Source organism: Crassostrea angulata, chromosome 4 (assembly GCF_025612915.1).
Source record: "Crassostrea angulata isolate pt1a10 chromosome 4, ASM2561291v2, whole genome shotgun sequence".
NCBI classification, from domain to species: domain Eukaryota; kingdom Metazoa; phylum Mollusca; class Bivalvia; order Ostreida; family Ostreidae; genus Magallana; species Magallana angulata.
In genome coordinates, this window is record NC_069114.1 from 24,015,863 (window position 1) to 24,038,038 (window position 22,176).

General features: G+C 34.3%; 1 protein-coding gene across 3 annotated transcripts; it reads right to left on the reverse strand.

The window, feature by feature from the left end:
* Window positions 1-5,852: 5,852 nt before the first annotated feature.
* LOC128181601 (kelch-like protein 26) lies at window positions 5,853-22,176 on the reverse strand. Of its 3 annotated transcripts, XM_052850065.1 has the most exons (4): window positions 22,026-22,123; window positions 17,219-17,258; window positions 8,992-9,139; window positions 5,853-7,498 (listed from the first exon to the last, which is right to left on the reverse strand). In XM_052850065.1, the coding sequence occupies exons 2-4, from the start codon at window positions 17,251-17,253 to the stop codon at window positions 5,870-5,872; spliced, it is 1,812 nt and encodes a 603-aa protein (XP_052706025.1). In that variant the 5' UTR covers window positions 17,254-17,258; window positions 22,026-22,123; the 3' UTR covers window positions 5,853-5,869. The 3 variants fall into 3 exon arrangements, with proteins under 3 accessions (XP_052706025.1, XP_052706027.1, XP_052706026.1); XM_052850067.1 differs by lacking the exon at window positions 17,219-17,258 and having other exon boundaries at window positions 22,026-22,176; XM_052850066.1 differs by lacking the exons at window positions 17,219-17,258; window positions 22,026-22,123 and adding an exon at window positions 16,916-17,212.

Consider the following 22,176-nt stretch of genomic DNA (forward strand, 5'->3'; position numbering starts at 1 on the left):
CACGCGCTGAAAAAAGCGTACTGTGCAAGATGACAACCATATGAATTGGATATAGAGGCCATCTTCCAAAGTATGTAGAATTATCTATACTACTATATTAAAATAATAGATTCGAAGTTTTCAGCTTTAATACCGAGAAATCGGAAGAGTATTGTCTTTTGTTTTATATATCTTAAACATTATTGGTACTTGAAGATTACCAATTTGTTTTTATTTTTTCTCAATCAAGCTTCGCTAATTAATAATCAACGAAAATTCCTTTAAAAAATCCGGAAATCATCTGAATTTTTTGGATTTTATAATCTTGTGCATGCGCATTACATTCACGCTAATCTTTTATTTCTACAATATCACATTTGCATGGATAAACTCAGAAACGATAATACAAATACACGTAAATCATTGAAAATTTGTCATATATTCTATTTATCAAAGGAAATACGGGAGATAACTCAGTGCATTTAATATTAAAAACCACGAGAGTTCGAATGTCAGCATGGTGTGTAAATTCGAAGCGAGCAAAACGTTGGTGAAAAAAGTGTTTACACTGTAATTCTTCATTAATATGAATTAAAGATTTGATGAAAGGTACATGTATCTACAACCTCATAATGGTTTGTTATGAATAATTTAACTGTTATTTTCAATATAGCTTCATTAATTTAATCCAAAATCGTTTTAGAGCAATCCTGTAACTTTTTGCTACATTACGGGGTATCAGGAGAAAACGTACCAAGGAGAAAACGTAACCAATCTCTAGGGTACGTTTTCTCCAGGAGAAAACGTAACCGGGTACGTTTCTAACTCTATGAAAATCATAATTATACTACTTAATAGTTTTTAATACTTTTTTATACTATTTTGCATAATAGATAAAAATAGAAATTTGATATAGAATTTTATAGATATATGAATTAAATACTTTATAATTTTAAAGGGGTTGGGCATATTAAATAATTTTCAAATGCTACTTTATTGCATAGATGTATAGAAATATATTCATGTTATGAATAATATCTTTATAATAATTGTAGCAACTTTTATGTTAGTACGAAATAATGACCTGCCATGAAGTGTCATCAGTCTACTTCTTCTAATTATCCATTTATCGGTAGCCTTACCGATTTGAGTTTCTCTATGCGAGATCTCCTGATTTTAATTATAGTGATAATAAATTAAATACCTCAGCAGTTATTATTATGTAATATTATGTATTGCCTCCCGGCGCAGATGTTCATTGTATATTTTATTTTGTTTCATTTAAGAATATCTATGAAAACCATTATATATTATTTTCAGAGGGTACGTTTTCTCTTGGAGAAAACGTACCCAGGTAAATTGGGTACGTTTTCTCCTGGGTACGTTTTCTCCAGCATTCCGGCCATTACGGGTATATGGGAGGCATTTTAACTGTTGTGAAGGTCTGTCCCGAGACACAGTTATTCTAACTAAGCAGAGTGTAGTGAAATTAATAGCATTATTGTAGGCTTAAAGCTTGGTTATGTAAATGTCAACAATACGGTGTGTCGATGATCGATTTCGTAAATTTCCGATATCATATGCAATGTCAACCCGTGCACGCACGGGTCAAAGTCTAGTAATTCTTTAGCATTCTATAATTCTTTTGCACCTCATGTAACACTGATTTGAACATATTTTTATTGTACAAAAATTACAACAGGGATTGGGCACAAGTTCAAAAACTTAGACCGCCTTCTCTCAATACAAGTATATAATACAGTAAAAATAATGTATGCACAACATGTAAGGTCAACATATCATATGACAGTTATATATAAATTTTCAATGGTGTACAAACATCAACTAAATCTTTTTGTACCTTTGATATAACGATAAAATAGAGAAAATAAATGTTTGTTTTCGCTGACACTGATTGCGTTGTCGCCCCAAAGTAGGACATGAGTATTAACAATATTTAAATTTACAATATTGAAAATTTCATTTAGCATAATATTTCTGGCCTCTTTATATTTATTACAAGTGAAAAAATAATGATAAGTGTCTTCGAGCTTGCCACACGAACAGAGTGCACTATTAATAATATTACAACGAAAAAGATCACTATTTAGTACACAATTATGACGAAGTATAGTATGAATAATATTAAAAAATCTGTCACCATAAGTAAAAAAAATCAGGTTTTGTTCGACAGTAATATCATTCTGATTTATGATAAAAACATGTATTTTTTCTTTGAAAATGCGAATGGTTTTTGAAGGATTGAAGCTCAAAAGCCATTTCTTAGACCAAATTTCCAGATTTAAAAGATCTTGATTTAGATTAAATTCTATATCTTGTACATTGATTGCAGCATGTTGAAAACTATTATCATCTGCAAAAAGTCTACAGAATGTTAATATATTATCTGCTATATCATTTACATAAATAAGAAATAACAATGGCCCAAGGACAGGCACTCCGGCATTCACAGGCTTTGTAGACGACAACACTTCTCGATACATTATATAAATAGTGCCTGTTTGGGAGGGTAACAGTTGAAATTGACACCCCGAGAAAACCATTGTCAACCGACGCGAAGCGGAGGTTGACAATGGTTTTCGAGGGGTGTCAATTTCAACTGTTATCCTCCCAAACAGGCACTATTTATTTTGTTATACTGAATCATTATGTCTTTTTTAAAATTTTTAAGAAAATTTTACTGCTTTTATATAGGAATAACGTGAATTCTACAGCGAACCGTACGCGCATAATTTTCGCGCATGTAACATTTTTTAATGTTACCCGTTGCCAAGTGCGTTGCTAATCGGTAAGTACAGCGTCGGGGTAGATGGCAGACCACCCTTTCACAGGCACCTGTTCCCCGAACGGCTACTCGCCAATTAGGCAATGAGGCAATGAGGCAATTTTGAGGCCCTCTAGGGGTACATGTAGAGTTTACCTATGTTCACCTGGACAGTACAAGAGTATCTTTATATATATATATATATAAAAGAATAGATTAATATATGAAAATAAAATGATAAACTTAAAAGAAAAAAATTTAAATTAGTGATTTTTTTCGTAATGATATTTATTGCTATCTATTAGATGATAAAAAATAGAAATAACAAATGCATTATCTTCTTGTTTTGATTATTAAGAATGTAGGAGACAGAAATATTTTTCCTTTAAAAGATTTTTAAAGCATTAACTATAACTAAGTTATTAACAAATAACTATGTGGCGGCCGACATATAAATATATGGCCGCCACCAGAAAATTATCTGGCGGCCGTCAGATAAAATAATTTTCATACGTGGCACCCACAGGCCTCTGCATTAAAGGGCACCTGCTCCAAAACCTTCAACCTTTTCCAGCATCTGAAATTCATTGACTTGATTCAACATCCCAGTCTTTTAAGTTCATAGGTAGGCCCAAATGCATCATCCATGCAAGCTTGACAGTTTAGTGAAGATAGGACGAGTAATAACTAAGATACAGCACCTACTCTAAAAACTTTAGCCAGGTCTGGACCTGAGGCTGGGATTAAGGATAGGCTCCCCCGACTTCGTCTAAGTGAGCTCAAAATGACAAATACAATTTAATAATTTGAGCTCAAAATGTGCCTTGGTCCCTTTTATTGTGTAAATTTTAGAAGATTACGAGTTATTTTTTATACGATAAAGTATTAAATTTGCATGTATACTTAAATGTGTAGAAATACAGGTATCAAAGTGTATATTTCACATATTAAAGTAGAAAAACAAGAGACCCATGGGTCACATCGTTCACCTGAACAACGGTTCCTTGTATCATTTTATATTAGTTTTTTTTTAAACATTTTACCAATACATTTCTATGCTAAAATTTAAACACCTCTTGGGACCCCAGAATTTGTTCAAGGGTTACAAATTTAACAATTAAGAATCTACATGATCTTAGAATGCTTGCATTGTAATTTCACAAATTGTAGCAATGTAGTTCAAATTGAAAGGAAGATTTTACAAAATTTCTCCTATATTGTTTCTATGATAAAATTTGAACCCCTCATGGGGCCACGGATTTAACAAATTATTATTCTTTCATATTAAAAGCTGAAATTTGATTGGTTTATACGCAGTTGATAATCCATTCTATTACCCTCAGCGTTAGCAACACATATGACAACGGGTAACACAACGAATTGTTACGTGCTCCTAAATTATTAAATTTTTAAAATATCTAACATTTAAAATTTGAGTGTTTTTCTATATTTTTAAACAGAGCTCTCCATCTAAAGAGGATAAAAATAGTCTTATAAATGACCACAATCATCAAGCCTTCTTAAGATTGAGAAAAAGGATGTTTAAACAACTTCACTACCATATTTTTTAAATTGTTTAACTGCTATTATTATATTGGGTTGATCTATCTCATAGATGGCGAGGCGAAGTAACAATATTTTCGTCTGAGATTGATCAACCCAATATATTTCCGTAGTGAGTCAATAACTAACCTAATAAGTGGTTTTTTTTTCCCGAGGACTATCAAGCGACATATCTATTCACAAATAGCGATGATCTACGCAAAGCCATGTACAAGATGCCTAACACCTCGTCCAATTTTACTCATTTAAACTCTTCAAAATTTTCAATCTCACCTTTCAAATACTCTTTAAAAATCTTTGCTTCACCTATTTTCACTTACAATGTTTTGTTGCTATTCAATTTTTAAAGTTTTCTCCTTTTCCTCTGCAGAGATTTGAGCAAATTTCGACGCTGCCATTTTGTTCTGCTCCAGACAAAACAATGTGACGTCAATAGTCTAAGGGCAACTACTCTAATTTTAAAGAATTTCAAATGGCAACTACTCCAACTACTCCAAATACTTTAAGAACTTACAGCATGCGGTTTATGTATTAAAAACTATGAAATGTCGAAATGAGTAAGGGAAGCGTCGTCCAATGACGGCCATATTGTCTCAAATTATTTCTCACCGAACAAATATAGAGATATATGAGGCAATCACGTGTTATGTCTAAACCAATGAAAGTGTGACATTTCAGTCCATGGGAAAACAACATGGAATAGGTATCTTTACATCTGAATATGATTGTATTGATTTGACATCTACAGTGGCGTCGGAAGCAAATTGAAAGTGGGGGGCTAAACTAATCCTCAGAAATCTTGACAAGCAAAAAATTAATAAAAAATAAATCATCTACTAACTACTAGAATTTTTTTATTAGCCCCCCCCCCCGGTTCCGACGCCTATGCATCTAAATACATGAAGAATATATCAAATTCCAGAAAACCTCAAGGTGCGGATCCAGGAACCAGTCATTTAAAAAAAAATCCATCGTGTCCTTTTAAAATAGCTATCTTGATTTCATTTGAAAGATACCTAAAGTCTGTCCCAAGTTACTGCTTCCATCACCTTTTTAATGATTTTTTATTTAAAACACCGCATACATGTGAAAGAAATACAGTTGAAATCCATTAAAGGGAATATATCCAAGATATTTTCATTTAACAATTATCTTTTTTCACTCATAAAAGTTCACAGGTTCTTACGGAGATTTATAATGGGAAATGTTTACACCTTTTCTCCATTCGGAAGTACTCGTGACACCTCGCTCAATTTTTCAACGATATCATCCGGGCTTATTAATGGCTAATGCAATGCAAAATCCCCGTAGACTTTCTATTTTTGGATGTGGATTGAAACCTGAAGCGGTAGAGGGGGCGTTTCAAAACAGATAATCTGGACATTTTTCATATTGGTTGATGAACGTAGTTTGAGCACAAAGGTATTTATGATTATCGAAATATCAAGCAAAAAGTGGTGAAAGCAAAAACTCGGGACATAGTATTTTTTTTAAAATAACATGAATACTGCTTATAAAAAACATATAAAAAATAAACATATTTTATTTGTCTTTAAGGTAAGTTTTTGCCACTTTCTCATCATGAAAGTTGACAAATATTGTTGAACAAATGACCGACATGAGACTCATTCGCTGCGGAGCCTTCGCATATTTTGACCAACCATCCACCTCCGGGTCATACGTCCAGATCTCATCTTCCTTAGCATTGTGGTGCTCATGTCCAAGTGATAAAATATATCCCTGAAAGCTGAGGTAGTGACCAACAGAACGCCCACTTAGGGTGGAGGACAACATTGTCCACTGGGATGTGCTGACGTCATAACACTCTATGGGGATCTGTCCATGTAGGGGCACCCCTTGACGAGGTATACCACCAAGAACATACACTTTTTCCTGGAAAAACACCATCTCATGGAGTCGCCTGGCATAGAACATACCAGGCAGGGTCTCGTATGTTTGATAGTGAGGATGAAAAATGGTAAAGGAGTTAGTGGGTTGACGATCCTGACTGGCACCGCCAGAGAGATAGACTTTTCTCTCAACTGTGAGGACAGCGAGGGAATTGAGAGCCATCGGCAAGGGCGGCATTTCTGTCCATGTATTTGTCTTTACGTTGTAGCATTCAACAGAGTCCATTGTTGCAAACTGTTCTGTAGAACCACCGAATACGTATAAGCAGCTTCCGTGGGCAACCATTGCAAAATCCATTCGCAGTCTAAGCATTGGGCGAAGCTCTTGTCCACATAAATGCCGTGGATCAAATCGGAATAGAGAACTCATCAGAGACCCACCCCCAAAATCCACCACACGACAAATGTAAATAAAATTGTCAATAACAGTTAATCTGCAGTCTCTGCTTCCGTTCAAATCAGAGAACAGTCTGTAGAACACCCCTGTCACATGATCATAAGATGTTATTTGAAATGGAACATAGGAGGCACTATTGTGTGGTTGGATTAGGACAAGGGTAGGGATTTCGGTGCGAACATTGGATCTTTCTTCTATAACTGGGTGTCGCTCTCGACAGTCCAGGTGGTATTTGAAACCCTTTGTAACTAAGTGTAGAGCTCCTAGGCAGCGCTTCATCAGCTCACTTTCCTGGACCATTTGTAGCTCCCGTTCTGACATTAAAGGGAACCGGATGTGCGTAAGTACCGTGACGCAGTCGTTAGATATCCGTGTTGGGTTGTGCTTGAACCACTTATCTAAACACTGAAAAATTTTGTATTCTGAACTTGCTCGCAGTGCGTTAGAGCATAAATATTTCACAAGAGTCACAGCCTCCATTTTCAAAAAACATTGCGTTTCTGAGAACTCAACAAAGTTACTTAGGATCATTTTGTCCCAGTGCTTCAAGACTTTGTCCAACGAGTAGGTTGTGGCAATGGTCAAAAAATCTTGTGCATTTTCAAATGTCATTCCAGCGATGATGTAATCGCTACAAATATCTAGAGCTGAAGAAACCTGTAGGTGGCTGGCAGTGTTGATGGCTTCTGTCAGATTGTCATACTCCAAGGAGAGCTCTCCACTGTACACAAAGTCAATGATCATCTGTAAACCGTCTGCTGTCACGCCCTTCAGATCCACCGAGTCCTGCTTGCTCTCCGCCATAGCACCTCCAAACATGACTCGGAAGTAGTCACTGGTAGCGGCCAGCAAAGCTTTATGTACCTAAAAGATAGTTACATTTACCTATAATTCATATTCATTAGTGAATTGTCATACTACAACTTCTGCCATTCTATCTATCAATTACACTCAATACATTAAGAGAATTGATCAAAAGTAAATGTGAATATTTTTTAATTAGTTCATCATACATGTAACATGTATACTTTTTTTTACTTCAATGAAAACAAAAATAAAAGACAGTGACAATATCCCCCTTGCAGTTACATGTATTGTAAAAATAGAAATACAAAGCTCTTCTGTGAATAAAACTTTTAATAAGTTTCTAATCTGAGTCTTGACAGATGCAGTTAGTCTTTTCTAAATTTACCTCACATTCCCATAAATGCAACCTAATAAACTGATGAGCATGTTTAACTTGGAGAAACTCACATAACATTATCAGAATTAGCATACATTGTACTACTGTTGTTCAATGTAAGAAGCAGAATTTAGTATAACAAACAATTTTATAACTGCCAAAACACTACAATCATATCAATGATATTAAATTTCATTCACAGTAATGCCATACATGTTAACCTCCAGTGATGAAAAATAGGTAGATTTTGAAGCGAAAATTGGTAGCATTGCGCACGGCCTTTTCGCAGATATTTCAAAGCATAGATTTTTATGGAAGTAAAAGGTTTCTGATAAGCAATTAAAGATATCAAATAAAATATAAGACTTTTGAACATCATATTTTGTAATATTAACACATGCATGAAAATTTTTGCATGCATTTACCATCATACTGATTACAGGTATTAAATATTTGAGTACAGAGACTTTAACAAAAGCCTTTGTTCAAAAAAGGTTAAGTTGCCAAAATTTAACATATAAGAGAACTAGTAGCTAAGAAATTGTATATTCTTTTTCAATCAAAACGATGTTCACGTGCTTATCACAAATCATGCAGCACTGCAATTAACTGCAAGTTTATTATTATGGCCAAGTTGAAGAATAAATTCAGTCATCGTTAAAGCCACGTGTGGAATTGCAAAGCTTCTTTTTCCTTTCTGTGTTGATCTTTAGGAAAAATACAACATATCCCCACCTTCTTCTTATTAAGGCTGTCCAAGTTGATTCTAAGTTCAATGTCAACTACATTAGTTTTGGAGAAATTGTGTTTTGGAAAAAAAACAAACAAACTCCTACTTTAATTTGATCTGTTTCAGTTTGATTTTACTAAAATACTGCAATCTGAAGAAATTTGAAATGTTTAGAGCACATTACTAAAAAATATATCAAATATATCAGATACTCAATGGGATTGTCAGGAAAGATCATTATTGAAGAGGTAGCCTACACGAACTTTCATATTTACAGTATAAATATTACTGTCAATGGATAGAAATTACTTGTATGAAAATATTGTTTGTTTAAACTTTATTGCCCTCCCTCATAGGTTTGGTATTTTGAAGTTACTTTAAACGTAGAATTAAGTTTGGGTAGCCTTATAAAGAGAACTCCCCATTAATGCTTTAGCTAACTACCTGGAATGACTTTTCCCCTGCAGAAACCTTAAAGTCACACAATTCATTCCTGGACCTGAGGTTATTAAGTTGTTGAATCACTTTATCACCATAACCCTCTGACTTCAAACTCGGGTTCATCCTTCCATGTTTGGAACTCTGTCCTTGGCTGTCAAAGGAAAAAAAAGTGTGAAAATCGGATTAAATCTAATTAGCACAACATTGACTCACAATATAAAAATCACCCAAAAGTTACTTGTACATGTTATGATAGGACAGTATGCCTTTCAGTGCAAACCTAGTTAGTTTCTTGTTTGTTGTAATGGAAACCTAGGGTCATGTAGTCAGGCTTGGAGGAGTTCATAATTCTTTAGCGGCATGGGTGTGCAGCGGAGGGGGCGGGGGCGGGGAAGGAGACATGGTATTGAAAGATGCGGCTAGGAAGGGGCATAAGGGAGGGATATAAATGTCTGAGTGGGATCTGCACCCGACAGGATGAACCTGACAGGGTCGACCACCTTTTTGGTGGTGTTTCTCCATCTAGGTCACCAAGGACCAGTACACATATTGGGGAGGTTGAGTCTGAGATGTTGCTCTCCCAGGGAGCAGTGCAGTTAGGGCTACAGTAGACTCAGCTGGAAAATACATATAAATGCATATGGGGATGTGGGGACTGCACAGGGAGATCCAGTATTTATGGCTAGGTTAGAGGCCATAGAGAGTCCCAGCTGGCCCAATTAACACAAATGGGCTCCATTGGAGGCAGTTACTTTCAGGAACTTAGTCCTAGGGAAGAGAACAATTAATTATACATGTATCACACCTGTCGGGAGGGATGCGATTTCTGATTCTAGTGACACAGGAGTCACAGCAACTGTTACTATGGGTATAGTAAGTGTTCCTTGTTATACTCGGCTCACACTTATTGGTGTGGTAGTTCTCTTCCAGGGATGTCTATCTGGGCAAAGTCGGGTAAGCCATGCTTCAGACGGTCAGGACAGGATACACTCAGGCCAGAATAAGGGGGCAGTGTCCTAAGAGGAAACTTTGTATAGTAACGAGGGCCAGTTAAATCCTAAAGCATTGGATACTTTTCTGCCTCAGAAAAGGAGCTCACAGTTTGGTAGGGATTCCTCTGACCTAAGGCCACTAAAATTTTCTGGCAGGATAAAGAAATCATAAAATGTCTTTATTAAACCTCAATAGGCTAGGGAAAATCTGATGCCAGCAACATCAGAGAGGCAGCATGGGACTACGGTACATCAACCTCTTGTAGTAGTGTTGCAGGGTGTAATGTCCCAGCAGAAGCTAAGTGTCTCAAGTATACTGGTAGCTTAGAGTGGGGTATGTTGTATGTTTTATTTGGGAGGAATGATGATGACTGTCTCTTAGCTGTAAGTGTTTCAGTGGAGGGGCCAGCCCTCAAGTACTTCTATATATCCTCTAGTTGCTGGGAGAGTAACTGAGGTTCGATAAAATAGTCTCCGAATAGAGCAGAGATATAGTAAGGTAACACTTCAAGCTGCATCTTAGGTAGAGTTCTACTCTATGACCCAAGGGGAAAAAGAGAGATATGAACACTGGGATGACTTTGTCATGGAGATTGCATAGCGTGCTCCATGGAAGAAGTGCATCAGGAGCAGGTTGTTCTGCGCTTTGCAATCGGCTGTCAGGACACAAAAGCAGGTAAGAAGTTGATAGAAAGTTCCTCCTCCACTATAGATCAAGCAGTCCACAGAGTGAAGACAGCTCAGCCATCAAGCACTTGACCCATGTCGCTTGGAAGTGTGCATGGTTTCAATGGACAGTCAAGCACAACCACTGAAATCAGTTCAGAATCCGTGAAACCAGGCCGAGGCCAGTTACATTTTTCAGTTTGTTTGTGGAGTGTTTTAGTAGTATTGTCTATTTGTCAGTTTCATGAACAAGACATACATAGTTACTATCTGTTTTCTGTCCATGTATATACATGCCAAATTCATAAAAATGAGCTAAATATATTTTACAGTCAATAAACTAGGCTTATCAGTTTTAAACTGTAGTTTAAGGACAGAAAACTATAGTTAGTGATGTCATTCTATATTGCATACCAGTATCTGTAATCCATAGTTAACGTGATCATCTATGTTTCAGAATTGTAAAGCTATAATTAACACTGCATGAAAACCACCATTTGGAATTGCAAAAAATAGTTAATCTGATGAATATAGTTTCATGATTGTGAAACCATGATTAACAACTCTTAACTATGAAAATATGAATCTACATATATCAGCAAAATCTATATAATTGTTAAATAAATGTTATTTACAGACAGAAAAAGTAAAATTAGATTTGCATTCTTAAAGTAAACTTTACAAATATGGTATTTCCAGATAAAAACTATAGTTAACAAATTGTTAATTACAGTTTACCTTTCGTAAACTCTAGTCAACTGTGAACTATAGCTTGGGGTTCTTAAACTATAGTAAATCATCGATAAACCTAGTTTATCAACTGTGAAACTATGTTTAACTTATTTTTGTAAATTTGGCATGCTTTACACATACTACAAAACAAACATAATAAAAAAATCTTAAAAAATTAAAAAAACAACAACAACAAACTTGCAGGCAAGCCCCTTTGACTTTCCCTCCTTTCACTACTGAATTCAAAATCCACTGATATTCCCAAATATTGACTGACATTGTCTGACATCCACTGTACATTGACTGTACCTCACTGTACATTTCACTTACTTTCACTGTACCCCTCTGTACATTTTTACTGAACAGCACTGTATTCCACTGTACACCACTGTACAGTCCTACTGACTTCCACTGTACCCCACTGTACGCCACTGTACAGGGCACTGACCAGCACTGTACCCCACTGTACGCCACTGTACCGGGCACTGACCATCACTGTACCCCACTGTACGGCACTGTACTATTAATTTGAGAAAAAAATCAGATTTTTAAATCTGCAGTATATTTTTTTTCTTCGATATTTATTTTTATTATGCTGTATATAGCATTATCATTATGTATACAGATAATTTGACAGAAAAATGCAACAGGTCGTTAAATTTATTTGATACGTTTTCCTTATTAATAAATGTCTGTTACGATCATAAAATTATGATAATTTCCCTAGCTATAAGGTGAAAGTATTGAATTTTACATGTTGAATCTGATTATTAAAAAAGTACATGTCATTATGATCATTCTGCCAGTCATTCGAAAATACCCCTCACCCCCCCCCCCCCCCACCACCAGCAAGGTTACATAATCATTTCTTATTGATGATATATGACACGCCCTCGTTTAAATGATCGGGTTGTTAATTCTCTGTGTCTCATAAGCTGTGTTTTAGCGACTAAAAACAGTCAATTAAACACAGAATCCACAAAATATATACATGCTTGTTTTTTTTTTGTACACATGTCCAAATATCATAAATGCCCGCTTGACTACACAGGTACATTTTGAAGATAGCGTGCGAGTTTCTAGCTCATTTGTTAATTGATTTCGAATTCGTTAGATTAAAATATTTAAATATACATTGCAAATGTCGGGTTTTAATTTTACAAAATAACACCTACTGCGTAATACATTATACATTTTAAACATAATCAGTTACATATTAAGCGGTAATTAACTGTATCATTAATTTCAGCAAGAAATAAAGGAAGGATTTAAATCAAGTAAGGTTGTAACATGTTGTAATATGCGTAGCTGTACAGTTTTCTTAATATATAATTTACTTTTAAATGTTTAAGAAATAAGATATATAAAATGCCCTACGCTACACATTTTTTTTTTGTATAATGAGAGAGAGAGAGAAAGAGAGAGAGAGAGAGAGATTACAGGTATATCACTTTCTGACAATATTGTATTGGTGTCATTTGCAAGCGTACAAAAGTTCACAATAAAATCTATGTTGGAAGTGGCGATTGTGATGCCAAAAGGGGATTTTAACGTGCTTATACCTTTCTGACTCGGGGCCTCAAGTTTTAGCACAAGAAAATGCATGAGAGAGAGAGAGGAAAGAGAGAGAGAGAGAGAGAGAGAGAGAGAGAGAGAGAGAGAGAGAGAGAGAGAGAAATTCATTTATCAGAAATCGATTAGAATAATAAGAAATTGATTGTCTATTAATCTGCTTCTTTTACATATTGATTATTTTTCTTTATGTCTTACGTTTACTTTTGCCAACTAACTCCGTGGTTTTAGAAAAATATCTGCAAACTTTAAGTCGAAAAATGAAATGTTATTATATTGGAAATACCAACCCTTCCCTTTTTCCTCCCGAATCAACTTGATACCCCTTGCAGTACTGTGTTATGTCGAAACGATTCATGTTAAGCAATCGGTTATGAAAATTAATGCATCTTTTTTAAATTTTGACCTCGATGTGTAATCACTATTAAATAGTTATGATAAATCCCACTTTTGTGCAAACATTACATGAAACTATTCCTACATGTAAGTAAATTATAATAATCTTTTAAGACAGATTTTAAATAATTATGATCCCAATGCACCCGGCAACCATAATGATTTTTTAAAATCAAAAGTGAAATTCAGATTTTTTGCTTTAACAGTGTATTTCCCCGACGTTTACATCTATTTATTCCTAGGCCCCAACACATATACACAGGTGGTCAGTTTTCACACCTTGACACAGTCACCCGGCCGTGTGTATAGTCTGAGCCTTTCTGTTAGTTCCGGGTTTTTCGTTGTTCCCAGACAGACAACAGATTTTTTTCTGTAGACATACACAAAGAAGGAGACAGGACACTGTCGATATAAAATATTACTTTTTAGCGTTGACTTTCAATCATTAAGAATTTTTAAGACAATCACTGAATAACAGACTTCAAATCATTTGAATCAATTGACATTATCCCGAAACTAAAGATAAATACATACTTTAATTTTTTTAATGCCAATAAGTAGATTTAGCCGCTGTCAACATTACTACATGTTACCGGTAGTACTTTATTTAAATACTAAAATATTCGTACGTTAGCAGAGAGAGAGAGAGAGAGAGAGAGAGAGAGAGAGAGAGAGAGAGAGAGAGAGAGAGAGAGAGAGAGAGAGAGAGATTTTATAGAAGATTTGAAAGGTTTGCTATGATACAATATACTGGTTTCAGTAAATGAAAAAAAAAACAGAAGAAAAAACGAAAGATCGTTTTAAAGGCCGAACTTTTTTACCGGGTGGTAAATCTCAGGTGAGGGCGGGGCTTAATTTCTAGAGGTGTGAAAGCCTCCGGGGCTGGAAGTCTACCTGAGATCGTGAACGCTGCTAATCACTATACACAGGAAGCAAATATTACACAAGATATAAATAATTAGTCAGAATTCGTCATAGTTTGAATATCTTTTTGTTTTAATTACCATACGAAGCGATTTTATAAGGAAATGTCGTCCGAGCACGTGTGTAAAGCACAATTAAAAAAATTCAGTAAGCTAATTCTGCTTTAAAGATATAACTCAGTTCATTGTGTTTAACACTTGACATTGTTTAAGACGTTAATTTTAACAAATATAATTGTATAAGAAAACCATACGATCAGTAAAAATATTCACTTGTTGGTAAAGGCAGCCATTATACGATGACAACTAATGGAGTTCGTTTTCCATGGAGTGACGTTTTCGTGCAACAAGTTCCAATTGAGTGTATAATCAGTAAATACAGCTTTAATAGCTCATAAGTTTGTTTTAAAAAAGAAAATTTTGTATGCATGTTTTAGGCTGCATGCTCATTTATCGTCGTGAAATTTATTAGGTCATATACATTCAACATGATTCAAAAATAAATTGCGTATTTTCATTTACTGAATAATAAAAATATTTTTCTCATTTATCCGACCCTTACACAATTCACTTATTACGGAAAGAGAAAATAAACATGTTTGCCTATTAATTAAGGTGTTGCTTATAATTGAAGAGATGCTAAAAATGAAATTGTGATGCAGCAAAAATATTGCGCGGGGGGAGGGGGCTTATGTATGCCTTCCTGACTTTGGAGGAGAATAGTTACAACATGAGAGAGAGAGAGAGAGAGAGAGAGAGAGAGAGAGAGGGGGGGAGAGAAGGAGGGGGTATATTTTTTCTTATTAAAACTCTTACTACATGTATATCATGGCAACATTCTTAACTGTGCAAGAGAAGATACATGTAGATGATAATAAACAGTGATCAAATTCAAAAGTATATAATCAAAAGTACCGTAATAGGGTGAAATATTATTTGAAAACTGTTCGTTATCACCATATTTCATTTTTAATTTAACACAATACTTATTTTGATATCAGCGACTGGGGGGGGGGGGGGGGGTGGTGTGAGGATTTATAAATAAATGTTTAACATGTTTAATATCCGACTTGATTTAAATAATAAAAAAACGCATCCAAAATGATTAATATAGAGAGTATTTCGTTTTTTAATGCATGTTATGTTTTAAAAAAAATATATTTCAAATGGATTTAATAATCTAAAGACCACAAATACCCTTATGAGGGAATTACGTAATATCTTGAACAAGGTGTCAGACTGACAATTTACAAGGTTGAATATTGGGACATTCACACCTTTTGATCTACTGAAAGTATGTATACTATACACAGATACCGACTCGCTGATCTTCCTGTGAACTTAAAAAAGTTGTCCCTCCTCCACATATATGTAACATCAAAGTTTTAAAATTCAGATAATTTAAAACTACATGTATCTATAAATTGTAATTCATAGTTTTAAATTCTTTTAATTTTTAAACTTTAATGTAACATATATACTAATATTTATTTGACAATATTGATTAAATTAAATTCATTGTAAAAAAAAACAAAAAACAAACTAGATATTTAGTTACTAAAACCTTGATTTTGAAATATATAAATATATTATCCCCTTTTTATTGAATAAGTTGCTATATTTTGTATGATAATTGGATTCCGAGTTTTTAGATAAATACATGCGTGGATCGGAGGATTGGGGGGGGGGGGGGGGAGGTCAGAGGATAATTTATATTTGTCTTAACTTACATAGTACATGTACAACTATCCAAAATATGTCTAAGCTCCCCCAGAAAACAAGTATCCCTGCCCTTTCCCTGGAAAGAATTCTGACCGCGCATGTAATTATGTATGAACTTAAAGAAATCGAAGCCCATTTTCTCTCTTGTAAGCAATAGGAAAGAATCAAAACAAATCCAGATTTTGGTCTCAAATAAAGTAAAAATTCAATTCATTGTTTAAACATAATAACTTATAAAAACATACTAGGTACAGTGGGTTACAGTGGTGTACAGTATTTGTCAGTACCCTGTACAGTGGTGTTCAGTGGGGTACAGTGCTGGTCAGTGCCCCGTACAGTGGTGTACAGTGAGGTACAGTGCTGGTCAGTGGGTAGGTACTGTGCTGTCCAGTGGAGTACAGTGGAGTACAGTGGCTCTGTACAGTGGGGTACAGTGGGATACAGTGTGGTACAGTAGCTCTGTACAGTGGGTGTACAGTGGATTTACAGTAGAGTACAGTGGTTATACAGTAGATGTCAGACAATGTCAGTCAATTTTTGAGAATATCAGTGGATTTTAAATTCAGTAGTGTTTGCTGAGAACTTTTATAATACTTTCTGTTTGAACAGAATTTAAACATTTCTAGGACAATATTTAATAAGCCAGACTTGCTGAACGGAAATTTTCTCCGAACAACTCTGAACAATGCTGAAAGTTATCGTGAACAGTGTCAACAATGTAGAAGATGTAGGTCAACCAATGTGCGTGACCTAGACGGCATAACCCAGTAAATAATATACACCATGTCTGGGGCTCCACCAATCAGATGGCGAGAATTTATACAGGGTGGACCACAAGTCTGTCTACCATATTTCCTATCTCCCTGGTTAATCCTTTATTTAATAGGAAGCGCACCCTGGGTGAGTTCTGTAGTCTTAACTCACCTTTGCTGCATTCCACCACCGTGTCAAACTCCTGGAGGAGTAATTTGGATCATTGTCAAGGTCGACGGCTAGCAATGTAATTAGGTCAAACAGACCAACACGTTGTGCGTCGAATGACAGCAAACACAAGTTTTAGAAATGAAATCCTTAATTCTTCTTCCGTTCATAAATGTCAAAACGAACCTATTGAGCACATCCTTTAATTTCTAATTAAAATCAAACATGACAACCCCTTGTTGTTAAATCCCACATGATATATTCGCATGTCTTCTATTTTTTGTAAGGGTTGTGAAAATTTCTTACCTCCTTGCACCGGAGAGTTCGTTTGAGTTTTTCATCTGCCCTGTTTAAAATAGTTATAAAAACTTATCTATAGCTCTAAATATTTTCTTGCATCATGACTAAGGAAATAAATTTGAAAAAAACCTAGACCAATTATTTATCATAAGAAGTGCACATATATATACAGATTTTGAATATAATAAAGGTCAACAAAAAATATTCACAAAGCCAAAGGTACATTTAAGTTATGTATAAACATGATTAAGGCAACAGTGAGCAATTTAGAGCGAGTTCGGTATGACTGTAATGATACAAATACAGATGTAGATATAATCGTATATATATATGATAATAGTTATCCTTTAGATATCAATGTAATGTTTTCTTTTCTAGTTAATGATTCCAGAGTGTCTTTTGTGTATACAAGAACTCGTGATTACGACAAACTAATGGCTCTTTAGGAATTGTGTAGAAAATGAAACAATTTTTTAACATTCTACATTGAATCAGGGGAAAGTGATCCCGATAACTTTATTCAATTTGAAATCATTTTGAAGTGGAGGCCAAGAGCTTTTGGAGAAGCTGTATGCATTCTATAGATATATTTCATTAGTCAAACTGACAAAACCTCCCGAGATTTGTTACATAATTTCTTCACATTTCATAGAAAAGGAGAATATATATTAAAAACAAGATTTTTATTGTGTATACCAAACATTTTTGTGATGATACATCCTATTAGACATAGCTATTTTTATGAAGCATTACTGAAAAAATTTCTACGTTGAATTTCATCAATATGTACTCGCAACTTTCATTTACTAGGCTAGATAATTATATTTGAGCGCATATACCCACAGGCACCTGGCGTTATAAATTGATAACGTCAGGGGCCTGTGCATATACCCACTATCTTCCTTCAAATTGCAGGTAAATTATGGACAATAGTACTTTATTTAAATAAATAAGAACGAAAATCAACGAATTCTTTGATATCTAAGCTGTTCTTTGAAGATTCATTAATTAATTTACATCAGATAATGAAAAATAATACCTTCGAAATTTCAGCTTAACAGCACCCTTAAACCGGTTTACTGTAAACAAATTTTTAAAAATTGTCGCAACATGATTTTTCCGGGGGTGGGGGTTGGTTCGAGGGATATAATTTAAATTTGCCAAGAGGATGGGGGGGGGGGACATATTTTTGGTAATATGGATTTCTCGACCTCTCTCTAGAAATTGGATTTGCTATTTTTTTTAAATGTCATTATGAAGTAAGAACATTAAAGTATGTATACTGAACTGAACACGTTTTAGATTTAAAAAATTTACTCATTTATGATGGGTATTTTATTTCTAAAATAATCATGCGCTTAATGAAGCAAATACATGTACTAGCTTTCTTTCATAGTAATTATTGTACTAAAAATCCTGCTCAAATTAGAATGACATATATATATATACATTGTATAGGAACAAAAACTAATTCTATATTGGTAACACGTTTGAATATTTTTATGTATAAAAAAAAATACCAGAACAACTAGGTTCCTAGTTGTCTGTTGGTGGGCCTTTATTTTGTATAAGAATTTTACAGTAGTTCTCGAAAAATACATTTTTTTTTCTAAACACGTGAATACCGCATTTATTGAATATTATTTAATACATTACAAAAAAGGTTTGAACACAATTTTTGAACATTAGAAAAAAAAATCCCAGTTCATCCCATGTTAGTATCTCGTAGATAGTTGTAAATCATGCGTCCTCATAACAATTGTATGATCAAAATATTGAGTAAAAATCTTGCGCCTCGTTTAACTTTGAAACTGAACATTTCAATATTGATAAGTACCAAAAGAAATGTTTTTCTGCCGATGTTAAAGTTGTTGGGTTTACATTCTGAAAACTGTTTTTAAAACATAATGCAAATAAAGTATGATTAAGAAAAGATGATAACTTTGATCAGTAACATTTTAGACATTTTACTAATGCACGTAAACAAGCGGAATAGAAGAAATGTATTGTCTTAGAGGAATGTTTTTGGCACATTAATTCGTAAAAAATAAAATACAAAGGGTGATCCAAAAGTAATGTCACAGTATGCACCACGCTTCTCATGGGCGCTGTATTGTATTTATAAAATAAAATATCAACATTTGCCACATCAAAATTTTAAAATTTGATTAAATTTCGTAAAATAATTAAAAGATATTATTGTTTATAACATGATATATACATGACATCGCCGTGTCATGAATTTAGGTCTTTTTAATTTTTTTTTATTTTAGATTAGAATTATACTGTACATGTATATGTCACCAGTTATACTATATATAGTTCATGACTTTTTGAAGAGCTGTCTTTTACTAATTAACAATTTTTAATTGTCAAAGAGTCTTAGTCATGGACTCATTGACAATTAAAAATTGTTAATTAGTAAAAGACAGAGCCGTAAACATAACTGACCACACATTAAATAATCGAATACACTATTCCATCGATCACAAAAGGAGTAATTATTTACTAAATGAGAAAAAAATGCGAATAGAATAGAGCATCGTGGCAACAATTTTTTATATAAAGAACTAAATTATAAAAATCTGCCTGAAAGCCGGAGATCCAGAAATGACGTCGCTAGCGTGCGACGACTATCGTTACATGTACCTCACGATCTATAAACTATATTATCTTAAGAAATAATCTAAAAATGCATTAACATTTTCAGATCTGGGTTAAAATAGGTAGGTATATCAAAGCACAATTTTTTGTCACTTTACGCCGATTATTCAGATTTATCGCATCTGTGACATTATACTATTGGATCAACCCCCGTAGACTCTTGTAGATAAATATATGTTAATTTCAAATTTTCAATTTATGATTTATGATTGTTGATGAAAATTTATAATTAAAAAAACTAAATCAACTTTTTGTTCTTTTTTATAGTTTCTTAAGTAGTTTAGTAGTAGCTTTAGATTTTGTTTTCTTTGTTTTGTACTCATGTAATTTATTTTTTGGTCCTGAAGAAGGGACTGGTTGTCCCGAAAATTTGACAATTTCTATTGTTCGTGTCGTTAGCCATTTTTAGTGCTTTTTATATTCAGTTTACTGGCTTTGTATCTATATATTAGATCCGACACTTTAAAGATGCCTAGTGTTGTTGATTCTATTCAGTGCTTTATATATATATATATAAACGTAAATTCTTAACTAGATGATAAAAAGACATAGATATTTCATTATTCAGACTGCTTGCATGTGAAAGTTTTCTGGATGAGGGTATAAAGGAAATTAATTGTACACCCGATCGGAAGTTCTGGTTTATCACCATAGCAAAGGATATAAAACGGGGAGATGAATCAGAAGGAATGTTTCAGCTTTATGTGCAACAGATTTAAATAAATTATGAGCAACTAAGATATGGTCAATCTAATCACACTCCTTACTAAATTCAAATTTCTGCCGAGCAGATAATCTTGTATTGCAATGAACAGAACATTCCCACTCTCCCACAAAACCACACCCACTTCCGCGGCTGTCAGATTGTAAAAAACACGAATTCTAGTAGGCCTATATGATATGTAGACATTTCTACAAGTATGTATGTAAGGTATTTTCAAATTATTAGTATGTACTAAACATGTATATATAATCATATACGTCTAAGAAAAAAAAAACAATACTGAGATGTTTTAATTGAATCAACCTGGTGGCCAGTGGTGGGTCATTATTTTGTGTATTCAGAATTATAGAAAATTAAAGAAAAGACAAGGAACATTTTAAGTGGTTATTGATTAATATGTATGTAAATGACATCATGGTAATTTATGCCAACCACTGTTATTGTAATAAATACCGTGCAGGTTAACTGGAATGTGTTAAAATTAAATAAAACTTAAATTTGCAATCTTTCTTTGAAATGTTATTCTTTGAAGGATCGGTAAAGTGTGGAAGTGATAACAATTATACAGACGTATATGTACACAGGAACACACGTATGAATTGTCTTCAATTAATTATAAATTCACAGGTCTTCGGAATCGAATCTATACAATGTGAAGTTTCGTCACTGGTATATGTGATACAGGTACATGTTACAATCACAACACAGGTAAGGATCATAAGTATTTATATCAGGGGGCAAAATCCGAGAGTCGTATAATTGATGTATATGAGCAGATCAAGACATCTCTGATGCAGGGTTTCCGAAGAATAGATATGATTCATGGACGTCGGAACCGGGGCTACCCCCCCCCCCCCCCGGCCCCTCCCACTTTTTTTGCAAAGTTATACCTAACCTTAACCTTAAACCCCCTTTTAAAATTTTTTTTTGCTTGTCAAGATTTCTGACAAGTCTAGCCCCCCCCCCCCCCCCTTTTCAATTTGCTTCCGACGCCACTGTAATTAACATGTAATAAGCCACCAATTAAGGTAGACCCATCATAAGGATCAGTAGAGTTTTTTCAAGCTCTCAGTTTTTGACAGTATCTCTAGTTGCATAAATTAAAAACGTAACATCATCATCATCATCATCATCGTCATCATCATCTATCCAATAATGACTAATGTAAATAAGTCAAAATATTAAAATAATTTTGTCTTTTGGTCTTACAAAATTTGTTTTACAAATATACAGATATCAATGAAACTCTTGTTTAAACCCCAACACCTTTCCTGTAACTTATTAGACACTTGCATTTCTGACGAATTCCAGAAATATTGGCACACCTATGAAACTCGAACTGACCTTCAAGTCCGATCACTGTACATCTATGCTATAAAAACAAAAGGTAGATATCTAGATAACTAGATATAGCTGGGTGCCTACCTGCGGACCTGGTATGGGATGGTGTGAATCCCGGCGCTCTCACAGAGTACCACGTATAATGTAACCTATCCAAGACAGGCCCTTTATTCAAGGTCTAGATAATTCAGGATTATATCTTAATTTTGATTGGTTCTAAACCTTGTTTTTGTGG